Source organism: Malania oleifera, chromosome 1 (genome assembly GCF_029873635.1).
Source record: "Malania oleifera isolate guangnan ecotype guangnan chromosome 1, ASM2987363v1, whole genome shotgun sequence".
Lineage (NCBI taxonomy): Eukaryota > Viridiplantae > Streptophyta > Magnoliopsida > Santalales > Ximeniaceae > Malania > Malania oleifera.
This window is the reverse complement of record NC_080417.1, coordinates 84,242,598-84,262,560: the sequence shown is the minus strand read 5'-3', so window position 1 is coordinate 84,262,560 and position 19,963 is coordinate 84,242,598. Positions and strand designations below refer to the sequence as shown.

The window sequence follows — 19,963 nt, the reverse complement described above, 5'->3', positions numbered from 1 at the left end:
CTATCACACTTTTGGGTTTGTGGTGCTGTCATAGAACCATACGAGGGCAAATGAGCTCAGGAGGCTACTGAATGTGCATGAGATTTCAGTTTTTGGTAGTTGTGAGAATGCATGTAGCTCTGAATTTTATTTTATTTTATTTTTGTTTGTTTGTTTTTTTTTTATTGGTTTAGTTTTGTTTTGTTCTTTTAGTCTGTCCCAGATTTTATGTTGCTTGTTGATGAATCAGACTTTGTTGTTGCTTGAATGTGATTTGTTTGTAGGATCCTGATCTTCTGGTTGAGTCAATGTCTTCAAATGGTTCTTCGCAGCAATCCAGGCCATCGGCGACGTCCCCAACGCCACCCCAACCCCAAAATGACCAAGCACGATTTCGTAATTCAGGTTGAAAAATTCTGGTTTTCACTATGATATTGCAAGATGAATAAGTTTTCCTTGCGAAGATGTGGGATGACTTCATTTGCTTTTTAGAAGCTACATTTTCTGTTAACTGACAGAATTGGGACTTATGATGTAGGGTCCACAACTAGAACGTCTGGGACATCAGCAGCTTCAGGTCCTAACCCTACTACTGTGCGCTGGGATCGACAAACTATTCAATTTTCAATCAATGCCTGGGTATGGCACACTATTCTTATGCACACACAAACACATCACTAGATATACGCATATTCTTGCATTTATCCATCCATATGCATGCAAACTTGTGTGCTTGCACATGTTCTAAACAGAGTTCATAATCTCTATTCAGGATTTCCTGGTTGAAGTTTCATATGAGATTTATCTGAATATTTTGAATTACCAAAATTTGGTTTGATTAGTCTGCGTGTCAGGATGTTTTATTCAAATTCTAAAGAAAGTGATGTCTGTTTTTCAATTTACTGGATGTTTCTATGAAAACCATTTTTCCCCTAAAATGCAGCATTTTTAAAATATTCTTTCACTCAATTCCCTATGGTAACATTTTTGACTGAATCTTTATTCAAAATGGCAAAATTTTAAAGAAAATATTGCTTTTTTTTTTTCCCTTGAAGGCTTCTTTCAATTCAATTGGCTTCTGTTTACCTGAAAGCCGCAGTTGGATGCTAATGTTACCTATATTTCTATAACATGCTAAGCGCAATCATCAAGATCTTGTCTTGGTCAGAATGTAGGGACATTTTATTTATTTATTTTTTAAATATCAATCCTTATTTTAGTGAAGTTATTGAAAATGTTTATATATCATTTCGATCTGAGCAATATCATTATCCAGAATTGCTAGCTAATTTCTATAATCATTTTCTTGCTATTGTTAGTTTCATGGTCTTTTATTAATTCTATTTGGGCGTTCTATAAATGCCTTCCCAATGTCGTGTAACCTCATGGTTTTTAATTTAAATTTCCTTTCTAAAAGTTTGATAGTAACCCTTCTCAATTCGACCAGCCATTCTGCAATCATATGTTTGAGAACTTGTCCATACTTCATTCTTGTACTTGCTTCTCTTAACCCTATTTTTTATGAGTAAAACAAGAAGTGCAGCCCAATGGAAGCAGAAGCAGCGACAGCAACAATAAAAGCATTGCAAAACCTTAAGTCCTATTGTGTGGTGTCAACTATATGAATCTGGAATTCTTCTCTTTTTCTTTTCACTCTAACCAGTGCAATATCCTCCAGAATTTGGAAGGCAATCAAATCCCTCTTTACTAGTCACCAACAGATTATCTTCTCAGTCAATCCTCTGTGTTGGCGATGGTTGAATTCCGGCCAGGGAAGCCAAGGAAGGAAAGAATTCAAATTGGGTATCTTTGGTCAAGGGAGAAGTAAGGGGATTCGAACAGAGGCTCCGCATTTCTCTCAGAGAAACATTTCAAATGGGCAAGCCAGAAAATAGGAGAGGAAATCTAAAGATGAGTACAATCCATCCGTTTTGGTCCATTAAGGGAGGGAGGACTTGAATTTTAGGCCCAGTGATAAGTTGGTTTTTTATGGCCAAGTTCTAATAAATGGGATGGCTGAATGAGTCCAGAATGAGGGTCATTTTAAAAACCCAGTAGGCAGCTCAAGTGGTGGGCCAAAAATCACTGTGAATGAGCCTTCTTCTTTGAGAGACTGCTTCTCTTGTGCTCTAATGGCCAGGGGGGCTGAGTGGCTAGCACAGAGCAGCATGGATGTTCAGGATCACGCAGTGATGGCAAAACCAGGAGCAGAAACAAGAGTGTCTGGTGAGGCAATAGGCCTGGGGGAACCAGGAAATTCACCACATCAAAGGCAACGAGGCAAGGGCACATCAGGTTTGTGTATTTTGAAATTGACTCTGCAAAGGTTATCAGATGCATACGACCAAGTGAAAAAATGAAGCTACCTGATTGGGGTTTGAATAATAAGGATAATGGGAAGGAGGTGATGGTTTTGTATCACTTTGAGAAGCTACCTTCAGATTCTAAAGAGGATGATTCAACATCCTTCTATGAGGATGCTGAGATTCTAATTTGACATTTGTGGAAGATGGGAGGAGAAGATCGGGAAGAATTTAATCACTTGAACTGTGGCAGTTCTGATGAGTCTGAGGATGTTGGCACAATGGGTTGATACCTATCAAGAATCTGGTTAGTCACGAACAATGATATATGGGCGCAGTTGATACCCATATCTTAGAAGGAATCAGTTATCCGGCGACTGTCTGACTCTTCTGTCCTGAACTCTTTAAGGAAAGTTCTACAACTCCTATCCCTTACCAAACTCGAACTGGGACTTGGGAAACTATCAGCCATAGAAACAGCAGGTAAATGTTGTAAATTCCAGTAGTATTTTTCCTATTTCTTTCATATCTTACAAACTTTGAGTCACCTAAAAGCCATAGGGTGTTAGAAGCTGTTTGTGTTTTTTTTGGGGGGGGGGGAGTCATTGACATTGTAGGAGATGAGAAGGATAACCTGGATGCACAAGAACATCCTGATGATCTACGTTAAGTTTTTGATTCGAATGGAGCAAGGGTGATGCGAAAATTGGAGGATGGTGGGGCGAGCTAAAAGGCGAATTAATTGGGTGGATATTGGTTAGGCTTGCTTCTTCAGTTAACTCTAAGTCTCTAACAAAGGGAGTGGGTGTTTGGGTAACAATAGTGGGATAAAAAAGGCTTCTTTCTTCAATAAGAGGACAATGGTTAAGGAGTTGGTTGATTAGTCCGGATGTCTTACATTGGCAGGAGGCTAAAGTAAGAGAGTTAGATGCCTTGTATTTTAGGAGCATTTGGGGTTCTCGAGGATGTCTACCCTTTCTGCTAGGGCATTCATGGGTCAGCTTGTAGCATAGGACAGAATTGATATGATTAGAGATTATCATTTAGGTTCTGTTCTATGTCAGTCTTGTTAGAGGTTAGGGGTTGTGGAGAGTGGTGGTATATGTCAGTCAATGGCCTCACTTAGTATTATCTATGAAATGCTTTATTCAATGAACTAGCTGGCCTTTTTATTTTTTTTAAGTCCCTGTTGGGTGGCAGGAGGTGATTTCAATGTTATTAGGATCACTAAGGATAAGCTAGAGGGTCAAGGGTGATGAGTGGCATGAGGAAGTTTTTTTTTTTTTTTTTTTCCATTTGGAGGACTATGGCCTTAGGAATGCTTTTCTTGATCAATGATAATTTTACTCGGGTGGCTTTAGGTGATAGATGACCTCTTCTCGAATTGATAGATTTGTTTGCAAACATTTTTTTCTTGAATTTTGTGCGAGAAGTTTTGATTTGGCCTATTTTGATCATCTCTAATAATCTTATATTCTAATCTTGTTTGATGTGTCTTGCACCTTCTGCATTCAAGAATATGTGGTTGGCACATCTTTCTTTAGGGATAATGTCGAGGCTTGATGGAGAGAGTGTCATGTTTAGGGGAGGGAGGGCTTTAAGGTGATGAAATAATTGAAGTTCGTGAAAACTAAATCGAAACAACAGAACAATGAAGTGTTTGGGAATATCAAAGAACAAAAAAAAATTTCTAAGATTGGAGGGATTGATAGATTGGAGGAGTGCATGTTGTTGAATGAGGAGGATAGGGCTAGAAGGAATCATCAGTGTAATGAGCTGAATGTGCTTTCACTCAGAGAGGAAATGAGTTGGAATAAAAATTCAAGGATAATAATAAAATGGGTGAAGGAGAGGGATTATAAATATGTTTTATTTCATACGGTGGTCAATTGGAGGAGGAGGAAAAAAATTATTAAGAAATTGGATTGGAAAATATTTTGAAGTTTTTTTTTGGGGAGTTTCATAGTAATGAGGTGGTAGGAAGGAGTGTGAATTCAACCTTATAGAATTTATTCGTAATAAGAATCAGCCTAGAAGGGTGAGGGATTTCAGAACTACTTGTTTGGTGACCAGTTTTTACAAGGTTTTATCTAAGGCTTGTCTAAGAGACTTAGGTTTTAGGGGATATTATGTTGGTGGCTAATGAGGTGATTGGGGCTATGAGAAGAAGGGGTAGTGGGGATTGGTTTTCAAAGTGGATTTTGAAAAGGCTTATGACATGTTGAATTTGTGCTTTTCAGAAGAAGTGATGGGTAAGAGTGATGTTGGGCTAGTGGATAAAAGTTGTTCTACTTCTACGAATATGTTAGTGATTGTTAATAGACATCGTAGGGAGTTGTTTAGGCTTCTCTAGGGGCCAAGGCAAAGGGATCCCTTTGTCTCCTTTTTTGTTATCTTTGGTGGTTGATGGGTTAAGTACAACGATTTCACATGCTCAATGTTTAGGGATGATTGGAGGCTTATCGGTGGGAGGGTGGAAATTGGGGTGCCCCATCTTCAAATTGCAATTCACAAAATTTTTTTTTTCCTATAATGCTGAGATATTATGGAAGGTCATAATTTTGTTGAGAATTTTTTAGAGGATTTTGAGGTTGATGATCAACATTTTCAACATACCTATGAATTTCCCATGGACTAAACTAGACATGTTTTCATGTTTGGTTCAATTTGAATTTAAAAAAAAAAATGTTTTAAGTGAATTTCGCACTTATCAAACTAGACATGTTTTCATGTCCGGTTCAATTTGATGTATTTTAAGAAGATTAAGAAGTGCCACCAAATGCTCTGATGTTTGAATGAAATACTTAAGGCATAACTCCATTCATATCAAATGAATGCCATAGATCTTAGTGATTTAAAGGGCTTTAATGTTATTGTGGTTGTGCTTCTTTAAGACCCGTACTTAGTTCTCCCTTTAGGGGCAACCCTATGTCTATTGCTTCTTAGGATTCAGTGTTTGAAAATGGTAAATAGGTTGGAAGTGTAGAAGTAGGTTTACTTACCACTAGAAGTTCTCACTCATTAATGCCTCCCTTGCTAACACATAGATTTATTTTTAACCCCTTTTTAGAGTTCATATGAATGTGATGAGTGTTCTGGATAGGATGATGAGAGATTTCTTGTGGTTTGACTATGGTGAGAACAAGAGGGATCATCTAGTTAGTTGGGATGTGGTTAGGACTTAGGAGACGTAGGTCTAAGGGGGTTTGGGGCTTGGAGATGTGGTATCCAAAAGCATCTCTTTGATAGGAAAAAGGTTACGAATGCTCCCTTAGAGGTTAAATCCTTTTAGTTTTAAATAACGGCTTGTATTGTTACACAATCACGATCCTATTACACATTGCTAAATAGTGGGAAGTAATCCTCGGACATTGGCCTTATCCAGGAAACCAAATTGGAAACCATAGACTCAGAGAGAAAAAGGGGGGGGGGGGGTGGTCGTTGTAGGGATTGGGAATATTTACCCTCACATTGTCCCTCTTGTGGTAGCTTGTCATGTGGGATTCTCATAATGTATCCAGAGTCGACGCATTAGATGAGCCTTTTATTTATTTATTTATTTTTCTCCCTTTGGGCATTGTTTAAAGTGAGGAGGAGGGTCCAGTGGTGGGTTTTATCAATGTATAAGCCTTCTAGACCAACTCCTAAAGAGTGTTTTTTTGGGATGAAATTTACTCTGTTTATGGACTTTGTGCTCCTAGGTGGATAATGGGAGGGGACTTGAGTGTGGTAAGATTTCCAATAGAGAAGAAAAAAAAAAGGGGGGGGGGGGGGGGTTTAGGGATTTTGCAAATTTGCAGAATTTTGGCTCGTTAATTAGGGACTGTGGTTTGAGAGACTTCCCCTTAGATAACGCTTCTTTTACTTGGTCTTTAAGAGGGGGGGGGGGGCGCTAGAGCAGTTGATAGTAGATTCCTATTTTGCAGGGAACTGGAGGATGAGTTTTAGAATCTCACCCAATGTACTCTCCTTGGGACCACATCTGATAATTTTTCTATCTTGTTGGAATCTAGCAGGGTGGCATGGGGCCCCACTCCCTTTAGGTTTGAGAACATGTGTTTTGACCACATGACTTTCAAGCCTTTGGTAAAGGAGTCTTGGGGGGAGGTTATGGAAAGGGGTTGGAAGGTTTTAGATTCATGTAAAAATTGAAACATTTGAAGGAGAAGCTAAAACTTTGTAATAAGGAGGTCTTTGAGGATGTTAGGATTAGAAAATCTAGACTCTTGGGAGAGTTAGATTTCTTGATAGGAAGGAGGAGGAATCTATTTTCTCAATTAGTGAGGAGACTAGAAGAGTTTCTTTGAAGAATGAGTTGGAAGAGGTGATTTCTTAGGAATTGAGGAGTTGGAGGCAGAAGGCTAAATTCAAATGGATTAAAGAAGGTGATTGTAATTCTTTTTTCTTTCATAAGTTAGCCAATGGCAAGATAAAATAAAAACTTGATGAGGGAGTTAAATGTGGGGGGAGGGGTAGTCACTAGTGATCAAGGTTAAATTGCATCCGCCATTACCAACTTCTTTTAAAACGTATATTTGGAGCAAGAATATTGCAGACCAATGTTAGAGGAGTTTGATTGGAATCCTATTTCTGTTTATTAGAAGAGTTGGTTAAATAGACCCTTCGAAGAGGAGGAAGTGAAGGGGTTGGTTTTCTGGTATGGATAAGGATAAGGCCCTAGGCTCAGAAGGGTTTAACTAGCTTTTTTCCAAGATTGTTGGGAGGTTGTTAGGGGTGAGTTGTTGAAAGTTTTTATTGAATTCTTTGGGAATGGGATTTTGAGCAAAACATCAATTCCACTTTTATTGCCCTGGTGCCTAAAAAGTCTAAATCTATTAAGGTTGAGGATTTTAAACCTATTAGCCTTGTTTATAGTGTATATAAAATTATCACTAAAGTCTTAGCTAATGTGATGAGTGAGGTGCTTGTTGATACCATTTCTAATGCTCAAAGTGCGTTCATGGGGGGGAGGCAAATAATGGACTCTATACTTTTCTCCAATGAGGTGGTGGAGCATGTTTGTAGAAATAAGAAGAGGGGTTTTGCCTTTGAATTAGATTTTGAGAAAGCCTATGATAGAGTGAGTTGGAGCTTCTTGGATAGAGTCCTCAAGAGAAAAGTTTTTGGTGAGCAGTGGAGTCGGTGGATTAGGTTCTGCTTGTCTAATGGGTGGTTCTTGGTGATTGTTAATGGTGAGCCGAAATCTTGGTTTAGAGCTTCTAGGGGCATTAGACAAGGTGACACTTTATCCTACCTTTTATTCGCCCTTGCAATTGATAAGAAGGATGGTGGATGGGGCTGTGGAGGTTGGTTAAAAAGGTCTAGAACTAGGGGAGAGAGTGGTGGTTTCTCATCTTCAGTTTGCCGGCAATACCATTTTCGTAACAATCGCAAGCCCTTCCTTTAAGAGAATTTTGGGTATTCTTCAAATTTTTGTGAGGGTGTCGGGCATTAAAATTAATATGGGGAAGAGTGGATTAGCAGCTTTTAGTGTGCCCATAGAGCGAGTGAGGGAAAGGGCCACTGAAATAGGGTGTGGGCCGTGTGGCATTCTGGATTGGCCTGTGACCTACTTAGGGGGTCCCTTTGGGGGGTAATCCTAGAGCAGCAGATTTTTGGAATCTGATAATGGTAAGGGTGACTTAGAGGTCAGATGGTTGGAAGGGGGCTCTTTTCTCTTTAGGGGGTAGAATAACCTTGATCCAGGTCTGCCTTTCTAGCGTTCTGTTATATTTCCTGTCTTGTTTAGGATTCCAGTGGGGATTGCTAGCAAGCTTGAGAGAATCATGAGAGACTTTGTGGTCTGGTATGGGGGAATGACAACAAACACTTAGTTAGCTGGGGTGAGGTTTGTAAGTCAAAAAATGAGGGAGGGTTGGGTCTAGGGAAGTTGGTCTAAGCACATGGTTTTTTTAGCTAAAAGGATATAGTGCTTCTTTCTAGAAGAATTGTCTCTTTGGCATAGAGTAATAAGAAGCAAGTTCAGGTTGGTTGAGAATGGGAGGGATACCAATGTTAGTGTAAGATCTTCTTTGGGTAGTTTGTGGATGCCCATTTCTTAGATTTATCCTTCTTTCATCCCTCACACTAAACTTGAGGTGGGGAGGGGATCTTAGATCCGTTTTTGGAAAGATCCTTGGCTGGATAATTCATCCTTATCCACTTCATTTCCTCATCTTTTTTGACTGACTCCGAGCAAAATAGAGCTATATCTTTCTTTGTTGGGAATTTGAGTAGCCCATTGGTTTCCTAGAATCTCCATTTAGGAGACCTCTTAGTGATAAGGAGTTGATGGAGCTGTATTCTTTGTTATCTCTATTGAATGGGAGTAATCTTTCTTCGGAGAGGGATGTTCAGTCTTGGTCTTTGGATCAATTGGGAGTGTTTTCTTGTAAATCTTTATTTGAATTCTTGACTCCAGTTCTTCTTTCCCACACTATCATTTCATCTGGAAGGCTGAGATTCCTCCAAAAATTAAGGCTTTCACTTAGTGGGTTGATCTCAGAAAAATTCATACTAATAACTTGCTGCAAGTTAGGAGACCTTTGAAGGCTCTCCCTCTCTCTCTCTCTCTCTCTCTCTCTCTCTCTCTCGGTGTATGTGTGCTTTGTTACAAAAATTCTGAGACAGCTTTTCATCTTCTTTTGCACTGTGAATTTTCTTGGAGGATTCAAACTATGCTTTTTGATATTTCTGGAGAAACCTTCTTTGGTTGGTGAATTGTTAGCTATTTCTTTCATAAGCTTTGGTAGGAGAAAGGATAAGGTTGTCCTATGGAAGTGTGGAATACTTTTAGTTGTATGGGGGTTATGGTTGGAGCATAATGCAAGGTACTCACTGGGAAGAAATTAAGTTGGGTTCGTGCTTGGGATAAAAGTCAGTGTTTGACCTCACTGCGGTGGTGCTAGTTTGGGTTTTTTCATAGGAATTAGTTTCCATGAGTTGGAGATTGGAGGAACATTTTGATCTTTTATTTTTTGGTATTTATTAGTTGTTTTTTTTTTTTTTTTTTTTTCTGGATTGTTCCTGGCCTTTTTTGGGAGATGTGTCATTTTCCCTTGTGTAAATTCTCTTCCTATTAATGAATATTCTTTTTGCTATGAAAAAAAAAACACATGCGGCAATTATAATTATGTCAGCCATTACAGGCTGTTACCATCATGTAACGGCTGTAGTGGCCGTTACATATTGTTATGGAAATTTTTTTTAAAAAAATTATTTACTAATATTTTTTTCCCTTTTAATATGTCATTGTCGGTGAGCTATATGAAAAGGGGGGAAAAGATTATAATAATACAAAAATTATATATTTTTATTAATATTTTGAAGAGATGCATTAGTTAACAATTTTCATATGAACACTATTTTGTTAAAAAGTATTTATTTTGATAAATAGTTTAATATTTAAAAAAAAAAAAAAATTTTCAACTTCAACCTTCTCTTCTCTCTAGTTGTTGCCATGCTTAAGTTTTTGGTACTTTATTTATTTAATGATAGATTTTATGATTATATATTAATTTTAAAAGCTTAGGTTATAGTTATACAACATAACTTGTTTATGCAAGACTCTAAATTTATTAGTTTTGTATTACTTTAACAAAAATAATAGAACTTGATTAATTTATTGTATTTTTTCTATGTCTTATATGCCTAATAGACTATTGGAGTGTATAATATATATTGTTTTACTAATTTTTATTGAACACGTGATTAATGAAAAAGTGAAAAAAAATATATATAATTTTTCTATCAATAATAGTTTAAAACAAATGTGAACTCATTTCATTACTAAACAATGTCGGTAAGTCGAACTAAAGGATCCAAAATGCACTAAAACTCTTTTTAAGAAGGGTTAATAGTGTAAAAAGCCCTATTTGGAACATCTTAAAAAAATAATTACTCATTAAAAAAGTACTTAAAGTAAGTGTTTGTCCAAAAAAGTAGTGTTTGCACACGGACAAGAACTTATTGAAAGAAGTACTTTTTGAAACTTTTTTTTTTTGGGGGGGGGAATACATCTAAAGAAGTAATTTGGGATTTATTTTAGGAAAAAAGAAGGAATATATCAAATATAATTTTAGTTAGAGTTATGGAGAGAAGCTTTAGAATCTAGAGGTTTTAGGATAAGTAGAAATAAGACAAAATATATGAAATGTAATTTTAGTAATAATAGAAGGAATATTGGAGAAAAGGTTAAACTTGATGGTCATTAAATCAATAACACTAGTAGATTTCGATATCTTGGATCTATTATGCAAGCTAAAGGACAAATTAAAGTTAAAGTAGGTTGGGTAAAACGGAGAGGTGCTTCAAGCATGTTGTGTGATCATAGAATAACCTTAAAATTAAAAGGGAAGTTCCATAGGCTGTAAGACCAGCTGTGCTATACGGATCATAATGTTGGGCAACTAAGAAATAACTTCCAAAATGTAAAAGTTGTCGAGATGAGAATGCTAAGGTGGATTAGTGGTACAACATTAGAAGATGAATTAAGGAATGAACATATTTGCGGTATGTTAGACTTAGCTCTTGTAGAAGACAGGAGGAGGAACAACTCAAATGGTTTGGGCAATCTATAACGCAGACCAAGTAGTGTGCCAATGATGGGGAGTGAGCTAGTTATTGCGAGGGACAGTAGAAAGGGTAGGGGTAAACCTAAAATAACTTGGAATGAGATAGTGAGTTGAGATTTAATAGCCCTGAATTTGTTGGAGGAAATTGTCCATGATCGTGTAAATTAGCGAAAAAGGATTCATGTAATTGATCCCACCTTGTGGGACTTAAGGCTTGGTTGTTGCTGTTGTGGTTTTAGGGAAAAAAGAGTAGCAGCAGTAACCACTTCTTAGTGGTTACTATTACCATGAGGAGGGGCGTTCACCGTAAAGCGCCATTTAAAAAAAAGGAGATGGATGACCTTCTCGTTTGAAACCCACCTTCTTCTTCCTCTACTTCTCTTCCTCCTACTCCCTTTGCCATCTCCTCCTTCAGCTAAATGCACTGGAAATTTGCTAGAATTCTACCATCGAAATTCAAGGGCTTTCGACAGGCCTCTCAAGGTCCTCTGACTAGGATTTGAGATCAGTTCCTCTATGCAGGAAGAGATAACAGTCCCTCATTCAAGAAAGCAGTTTTCAGACCCCCCTTTGGAATGCCGCCTTTGGCCCCCCTTTAGAGCAACACCAAAAATCAGAAACAACCCCACCCTCAATCATCTCTGATTGATTTTTGCGGCAGCAGAGGAAGAGTAAGAAGAGTAGGAGGAAGAAGAAATCTAATTTGGAGCCTAATTAAGGGGTTCAAAGAAGGAGAAGATGAAGAAGAAGAACGTTTGTTGAGTTGTTGACAACAACAATAAGAATAAGAATAAGAATAATATATCATTTTCTTTAATACAATGTTAGTTAACATGAATGTAATTAAATTGTTAGTTACTAAAAAATTAATTAATAATTTGAACTAAAATTGTAATTAAAACTTTAATTAGCATAAATATTAATTAAATTTTTAATTAATGAATAATTGAAATGTTAGTTAAAAATATAAATTAGAAAATATTAATTAACTAGAAATAATAATTATATTTAATAATATAATTATTAGTATAATTTAAAATTTCAATGAAATAATTTAACATAATTAAAATTTTTAATTAATTATAAAATATTACAAATATTATTTTGTTTTATATAACAATATATTAATTACATGTTGAAATATAATAATATGATTGACATGATAATAATACATATTCAAACAATACTTAAAATAAAAGTGCCATCCAAAGTTGGGATTGTGGATGGCTGATCATCGAGGGAAAGTTTGATTGGATGGAGCTAAAAGTCCAAATAGATTTTAGTGGGAAATAGCAAGACTTCAAAGCTCTATCAGTTATGAAGGGACGGGTTTAAAGAGGGTTTTCTTAATTAGTCTTTGTTTTATTTTTTTATTTGTTTGTATTTTATTTTTCTATTTTTTTTGAATTTCTATTTTGGTTTTTTCTTGTCCTACCCTAGGTTTTAACTTTCTTTATTGTCTTAATATATTTCATTTGCTGTAAAAAAAAAAGAGGGGTTTCCTTGGTCAATTTTAATTTTTTAATTTTTTTTTGAAGATTTTGTAACCTTGCCTATACTCTCTTTATCTCACTCAATATATATTATTTTTTTATCAAAAAATATTGTCAGCATAACCATAAGCCTATTAAACGTAACACATTTAGGTTTAGGTCCCAGCAAGCCTCTGATGCTATTCTTCAGAATCAGCCTCCAAATAGGGTCAAATTGGTCCATCCATTGTCTCGGTTCCCCTCCTACATTACTGAAAAGAGCCTAGCTCCATCAAGTTGGAGAAAGAACCAAGGAAACTATCACCATTAGAGGAATCATCTCACTGCATAAGTAAAGAGCCGATGGTGCAATTCATCTTGGTAAGTGGAAAATCTTGTGGTAGCATCAATTGTTCTTCTTGTTGATGGAGAAGTTGTATGATTCATAGGCATCACGCGTAACCCTTCTATCAAATTACAATGGACAATAAAGAAGAATGTGAATGTTTGGAGAAAGAATGTTAAATTGTACCGTCTCCACAATAGAATGACCATCTTGAATGAACCAAATTCTTGAAGGTAAGTAGGAAATTATCACATACCTTACAGTTGGTCTTGTTTGCACAAGCTGTAGCGTATGAATTAAGATGCGGTTAAGCCTTCACATTCAACTTCTTCAAAGCTTCTTCAGATGTTACATTTGTACAATCATTCAGTTCAATAACCGTATGCAAAGCTGCTTCACACAAATTTCCTGAGCCGAATAAGTGTTGGTTCTCCATCTATCATCATTTTCTTAACCTTTGCAAGAGAAGTATTAGTCAAAGTACTAGGCAGTCTTCTTCACCTACATGTACATCTTCAACAATGGCCCTTCTTTTATGAAACTTAAGTTTTAAGTTCTGAACTTGAATCAACTTCTGAATTGGTTTAGAAATCAATATCTGAATTTGAAGGGTGAATCATTTATGCTTGTTTGATAATTGAACTGTTTAAACATCTAAATGTGTAATTTTTGCATTTTAACCTTGTTGACAAATTAAAATAACTACTCCATTTTTCTTTTAATTTTCTCAATAATCAAGCCAAATTACAACAATATAAACAAATATTATATTATTTCACATCTTATTTTCCCTCTTCATTTATAATGAAAGGGATAAGATTCAGAATGAAATTACCAATCCTTTCCTACATTTTTGGAGCATCCAAACAAGATATTCAATTGGGCAAACAACTATCAAGAGTATCTTATCCTTGAATCGGTGACTTGGTTTAGAAATTAATATCTGAATTTGAAGGCTGAATCATTTATACTTGTTTGATAATTGAACTGCTTAAATATCTGAATGTGTATTTTTACAATTTTAACCTTGTTTGACAAATTAAAGAAACTACTTCGTTTTTCTTTTGCGAGTTTCTTCGTCATCTTGCGGAGCTTCTCTCTCTCTTCTCTTCTTTTCTTTGCCACTTGGCTTGTCTAATATGAAATCTTGAGTTACATACAAACTCTCACTTCCTGAATTTTATTTTCTTGGAAGTGAAAAAATCAAATCACCAAAATTTTTTGCAATTACGTGTTTTCAAGTCAATAGAATTTTGAGTAAAAATAGGTAAATTGCACATTTTAGCTCAAGATCGTGTCGGAAAAGATCATATAGCTTTGATCAAGGTTATGTGTGAGGGGGTGTGAGTCTAGTGACGGCACCATATACTAAACTCCATAGCCAATCTTGAATTTGAATCTTGAGTTTAGATTGAACAATTCTTGCAATCCCTCATTGTTCAATATTCTTTGATTGATTTTCGTTGCAGCATCAAATTTCCAGCACCATAGGGTACTTTAGTATTTTCAGTTGGTTTGTCATTACCTTTTAGTTTCAGTCGCCTGTGTGATCCTCTCCTCTCTTGTTATTCCTTTTCTTATTACTATTATTATTATTTTTCCATTAGTTGGTTAATAGTGGAGATTTTGTGTTTATGGTTTGTAGGCTTAATGTATGCATTTTTGTGTTTCCCATTTTGCAAATCTTGGAGTATACAAAATTTTTCAATAGTACCTTTGCATGATTTTTTTTTTCTTTTTTTAATTGTAGTCTAGCTTGGGTTCACACCCAAAATTGTATGCTTTAGATTTTTTAAACACATTGTGTTGTTTGTGTGGTGTCTACTAACTGTAGTGTGTGATTTAGAAAATTGTCTATGTGAAATAAGTTTGCATAAAGGAAAAAAAAAAAAACTCAAACGTATACTTCACTTGTTTAACACAAATTATTTTTGTACACACAGTCGGTCCCAAGCCTTGATAAAGGAGTAGGGTTGTATTAGGTAGCTGATAGGCAGCGTAAAACTTTGTCAACTCTTATTATCATAAATTCTTACCAAACTCACGTAGGTCAAGGGAATAGATTGGGTCAATATAGAAGGGAGAGGGCTAATATGTTAACACAAGAAACTAATATTAGATTAGCAACTTGGAATAAATGGGACTCTTACGGGCAAAAGTATGGAATTAGTAGAAATAATGTTTAGAAGGAAAATTAACTTAATCTGCCTTTAAGAGACAAAATGGGTAGGAGAGAAAGCTAGAGAACCTTGGTACACTAGAAAAGTGAAACATAAAAATGGGGTGGGAATTGTAGACTAAGACCTAAAAAATAATGTGGTATATGTTTAAAAGAATAGGGGATAGGATCATTAAAATCAGGATAGCTCTAGGCTTGGAGATAGCGAATGTCGTTAGTGCATATGCTCCCTAAATAGGCTTAGCAAAAAATCTTAAAAGACAATTTTGGAAAGATATAGATAGTATTTTACAAGGGATATCAACATTTGAAAAGACATTCATAGGAGCCGATTTGAATTGATACATTGGAAAAGATAATATAGGATATGAGAGGATACATGGAGGCCATGGATATGGAGATAAAAATGAGGCTGGTGATACAATCGTAGATTTTGCCATGCCTTACGATTTGGTTATATTGAGTACTTGCTTTATAAAAAGATAAGAACACTTAATAACTTCAAAGAGTGGGTATAATAAACGGTAAATAGATTTCTTCTTAACTAGTAATGGGGATCGCCTATCTTGTAATAATTGTAAAGTTATCTTAGGTGAAAGTTTGTCCTAGTATTAGATATACATATTAAAAAAATGGAAAAGAAAGAATAACATAAATCAACACAAGAGGACTAGATGGTGGAGTTTGAAGGGAGATAATATAGTAAAATTCAAAAATAAAATGATCAAAGAGTGTGATTGGACAGTAGTGGGTAAGACAGATGCAAATATTGTTTGGAATAAAATGACTAATTCTATGGTAAGGATAGCAAAAGAGGTTTTAGGTGAGTCCAAGGAAGACACTTGGGTAGTAAAGAAAGTTGGTGGTGGGATCAAGAAGTTCAAAAAACTATTAAGATAAAAAGAAATTGGTATAAAATATGGAAAAATTGTAGAAATATAGAAAATCTTGAAAAATATAAAGAGGTGAGAAAAAATGCAAAAAAAATATTAGTGAAGCTAAATATAGAGCTTATAATACTTTATATACTCGAAATAGATACAAAAGAAGGAGAAAAATATATTTATAAACTTGCTAGAGCTAGAGAAGAAAATGCAAAGATTTAGGTGATATAAAATGTATGAAGGACGAGAATGATAATGTCTTAATTAGAGAAGAAGACATAAAAGAGAGGTGGTGAAGATATTTTGATAAGTTGTTTAATAAAAACCAAAATGAAAGATTGAACTTGGAAGTGACAAATGAGGAGAAGATTAAAAATGGGAGATTTATTTGCAAAATTAGAGTCCTTGAAGTTAAGATGACATTAAAAAATCTTGAAATTGGTATAAAATATGGAAAAATTGTAGAAATATAGAAAATCTTGAAAAATACAAAGAGGCGAGAAAAAATGCAAAAAAAATATTTGTGAAGTTAAATATAGAGCTTATAATACTTTATATACTAGAAATAGATACAAAAGAAGGAGAAAAATATATTTATAAACTTGCTAGAGCTAGAGAAAGAAAATGCAAAGATTTAGGTGATATAAAATGTATGAAGGACAAGAATGATAATGTCTTAATTAGAGAAGAAGACATAAAAGAGAGGTGGTGAAGATATTTTTATAAGTTTAATAAAAACCAAAATGAAAGATTGAACTTGGAAGTGACAAATGAGGAGAAGATTAAAAATAGGAGATTTATTCGCAAAATTAGTGTCCTTGAAGTTAAGATGGCATTAAAAAAGATGAAATGTGAGAAATCTATAAGACCAAATAAAATACCAATTAAAGTTTGGAAATGTTTAAGGGATAAAGGAAATATTTGGTTAACTAATCTTCATAAAAATCAAGAAAATGCCAAAAGTATGGAGGAAAAGTACATTAGTACCTTTATATGAAAACAAAGTTGATATTCAAAATTGTAATGACTATCGTAGAATTAAGATTATGAGTCATACGATGAAATTATGGGAAAGGGTAATTGAACATAGAATAAGGCTAGAAACGAGCATTTTAGAAATCAATTTGATTTTATGTCTTGGAGATCAATAACATAAGTTATTTATCTTTTAAGAAATGTAATGGAAAAGTTTAGGAAAAAGAAGAGGGACTTGCTTATAGTTTCTATTGATCTCGAGAAAGCATATGATAGAATACCTAGGTAATTTCTTTGGTGGATCTTAGAAAAGAAGGGGGTATGCAGTATATTGAGGTCATTAAGGGTATGTATGATAGAGTACTAACTAGCATTAGGACTACAAGAGGGGAATCTAGAGATTTTCCAATCACAATAGGTGTACATTAAGATTCTACTTTGAGTCCTTATCTTTTTACTTGAGTGATTTATGAACTTATTAGGAATATCCAAAATGAGATCCCTTGGTGTATGTTGTTTGTAGATGATATAATGTTGATTGATGATAGTAGGAGCTGAGTAGAATCTAAGCTAGAACTTTGGAGAGCCACATTAGAGTCTAAAGGGCTTAAGATAAGTAGGAATAAGACAAAATATATAAAATGTAATTTTAGTAATGTAAGGAGTGGCAATGGAGAGAAGATTAAACTTGATAATCAAAAGATTAATAACACTAATAGATCTAGAATATCTTTGATCTATTATGCAGGCAGAAGCAGAAATTGAAGAAGATGCAGTACATAGAATTAAAACAAGATAGGTAAAATGGAGGAGTGCATCAGGTGTATTGTGTGATTGTAGAATACCCTTGAAATTAAAAGGAAAGTTTTATATGATGGCTATAAGGCCGGCTATGCTTTATGGTTCATAATGTTGTGCAACTAAGAAACATGTACAAAAAGTAAAAGTTGCTAAAATGTGAATGTTAAGGTGGACGAATGATATAATACTTTCAAGCACATACACTAGGGGTGGGCATGGTTCGGGTAACCGAGCCATTACCCTTGAACCGTTAACTGAATCGAAGTTTTGTTTCGCTAAAAAATACGAACTGAAATCGAACTCAAAAATATTCTCCACTGGGCCCAGCCATTAAGGCAACCCCAACTAAAAAAAAAATTAAGAATCTGGCAAGGGCCAATTGCCAACACTGTAGCCTAGGCCCAGCCTTCAAGGGCTGCGTACAACAGCGAGGAGTGGTTTTAGTTGAGTATATATAAGGGGTGGAAGGGTTGTCCCTTCTTCCCTCGGCCGATGTGGGACAAATTTGTCTCACTTCCCTTAGTTCCCAAAGCCAACACTCGCGATTAAGCCTTCTTCAGGTCTCCTGCTGTGCACTATTTGCTTGTCCCACATCGGAAAGTTGGAAACTCCAAGACTCCCCCTCTTTTGTATAACAAACTTCCCTCCCTAACATTTTCCATTCATCTCAACAATATCAATTCTTGAGACTAATATATAATGATAATTCAAAATATTAGTACATTTTTTTAAAATTTAAATTATTAAAATTTTATATAATATTATATATAATACACATTTTTTGAATATATTTATAGTATATTGGTTCGGTTTGGTTAATTATGGTTATTGAATGGACCGAACCAATAACCGAAAAAATAAAAAATTCTGAATCGAAACCGAACTGGAAAAATGGTTTGCTGATTTTTCGATTCGGTTTTTCAGTTTTTCTTGCCCACCCCTAACATACACAATAATTTAGGAATAGCACCGGTTGAAGACAAGATAAGGGAGGGGCGGCTTAGGTGCTTTGGACATTAGAAATGCAAGCCTAATAGAGCACCGATGAGGAGTGAGTTAGTTATTGTTTTTGGCATGAAAAGGGATAGCAATAGGCCTAAAATAACTTGGAGTGAGGTAGTGAGGAAGGATTTAATAGCCTTTAATCTAATAGAGGAAAACGCTCTCGATCGGGTGAATTGGCGGAAAAAAGGTTCATGTAACTGACCTCACTTAGTGGGACTTAAGGCTTGTTGTTGTACTCTATTTTTATTTTCATTTTCTCAATAATCAAACCACATTACGACAATATAAACAAATATTATCGTCTTTCACATCTTATTTTCCCTCATCATTAATAATAAAAAGGATAAGATTCAGAATGAAATTCCCAATTCTTTCCTACAACTTTTGAGCATCCAAGCAAGGTGTTCAATTAGGCAAACAGGACCATATTTGTTTGCAAACCTCTGTCATTGCAACATGCTATCTCATTTCTGAACCCCATCTCAAGACCCCAAACCAGATCCTTAATTCTCATCTTCAGTTATAAATGCCGCAAAGCCAAAGTTTTAATCTTGTTATAAATTAGTTAAAGCTACATGGCTGCTCAATAATTAGATTCAAGTGCGTTGCAAATGCATTGGCTAAACAGGATCCAAAATTGCAATCACAACCAAGTTTAAGCGTCAAAACTATATCATCATTTCCATCCATGGCCAAACCAAAAATTGGATTACAAATGCGATAAATCAAAATGAAATCCAAGCTGTAATTTTGTCACCAATCAGCTTCAAGACTGCCTCACCACAGTGTCTAACCCTTATTGCACCACTGTTAAACCCCCATGGATGAACATGAGAGTTGTAGGAAATGATTGGTCTTCCTATAGTCGAAACTGTATCAAACATTCACCACACCATCATTCCAACCTGCATGAGCATCAACCAGCCGATTCAATGGAGAGAGTGAAGGGAAGATTAACAAGGGGAGAGAGATGAAGAAACCTGAGGTAGGAAGAGGAGATGAGAAGGTGAGGAACAAGTCTGAGGTGGTCATGATTATCGAAAATGTAGAGGGTTGAGCTTCCACAAGTGCTTGTGAACGGGACTCAACTGAATAAGAGTTATGGGGCAGAGTGTTGACAGAATAAGAGCCATAAAGAGGTCTGCTGAACTGGCTGGACACTTTCTTTTCAACTACTTAGAAGTTAGCCTCTATTTAGAGGTTATTAATGTACACAAATAAGTCATTTGGAACTTCTTTGGCTGCAGCAATCATTTGTGTTTCTCCATCTTTGTCTTTTTTGCTATTGCCTTCACTTGAATTGGACATCGAGGAGCACAATTCCCAATACCTTAATGCTTGAAACACTCGATTACAGGCTGGACCTTACTAGTTGACCTGAAATGCTCAAATGTTCCATGGAGTGGTAGCCTGAACACCTTTAATCATTGCTCAACTCATCATTAT

The 19,963-nt window shown here is 35.5% G+C and overlaps 1 protein-coding gene across 1 annotated transcript in view; it reads left to right on the top strand.

The window, feature by feature from the left end:
* LOC131159757 (uncharacterized) overlaps nt 1-19,963 on the top strand; it is a 63,189-nt gene that overhangs the window by 29,286 nt on the left and 13,940 nt on the right. Inside the window, exons 2-3 of the mRNA XM_058114915.1 lie at nt 264-384; nt 518-618. Coding sequence (XP_057970898.1) covers nt 264-384; nt 518-618 — 222 coding nt within the window. The remainder of the gene's footprint in view (nt 1-263; nt 385-517; nt 619-19,963) is intronic.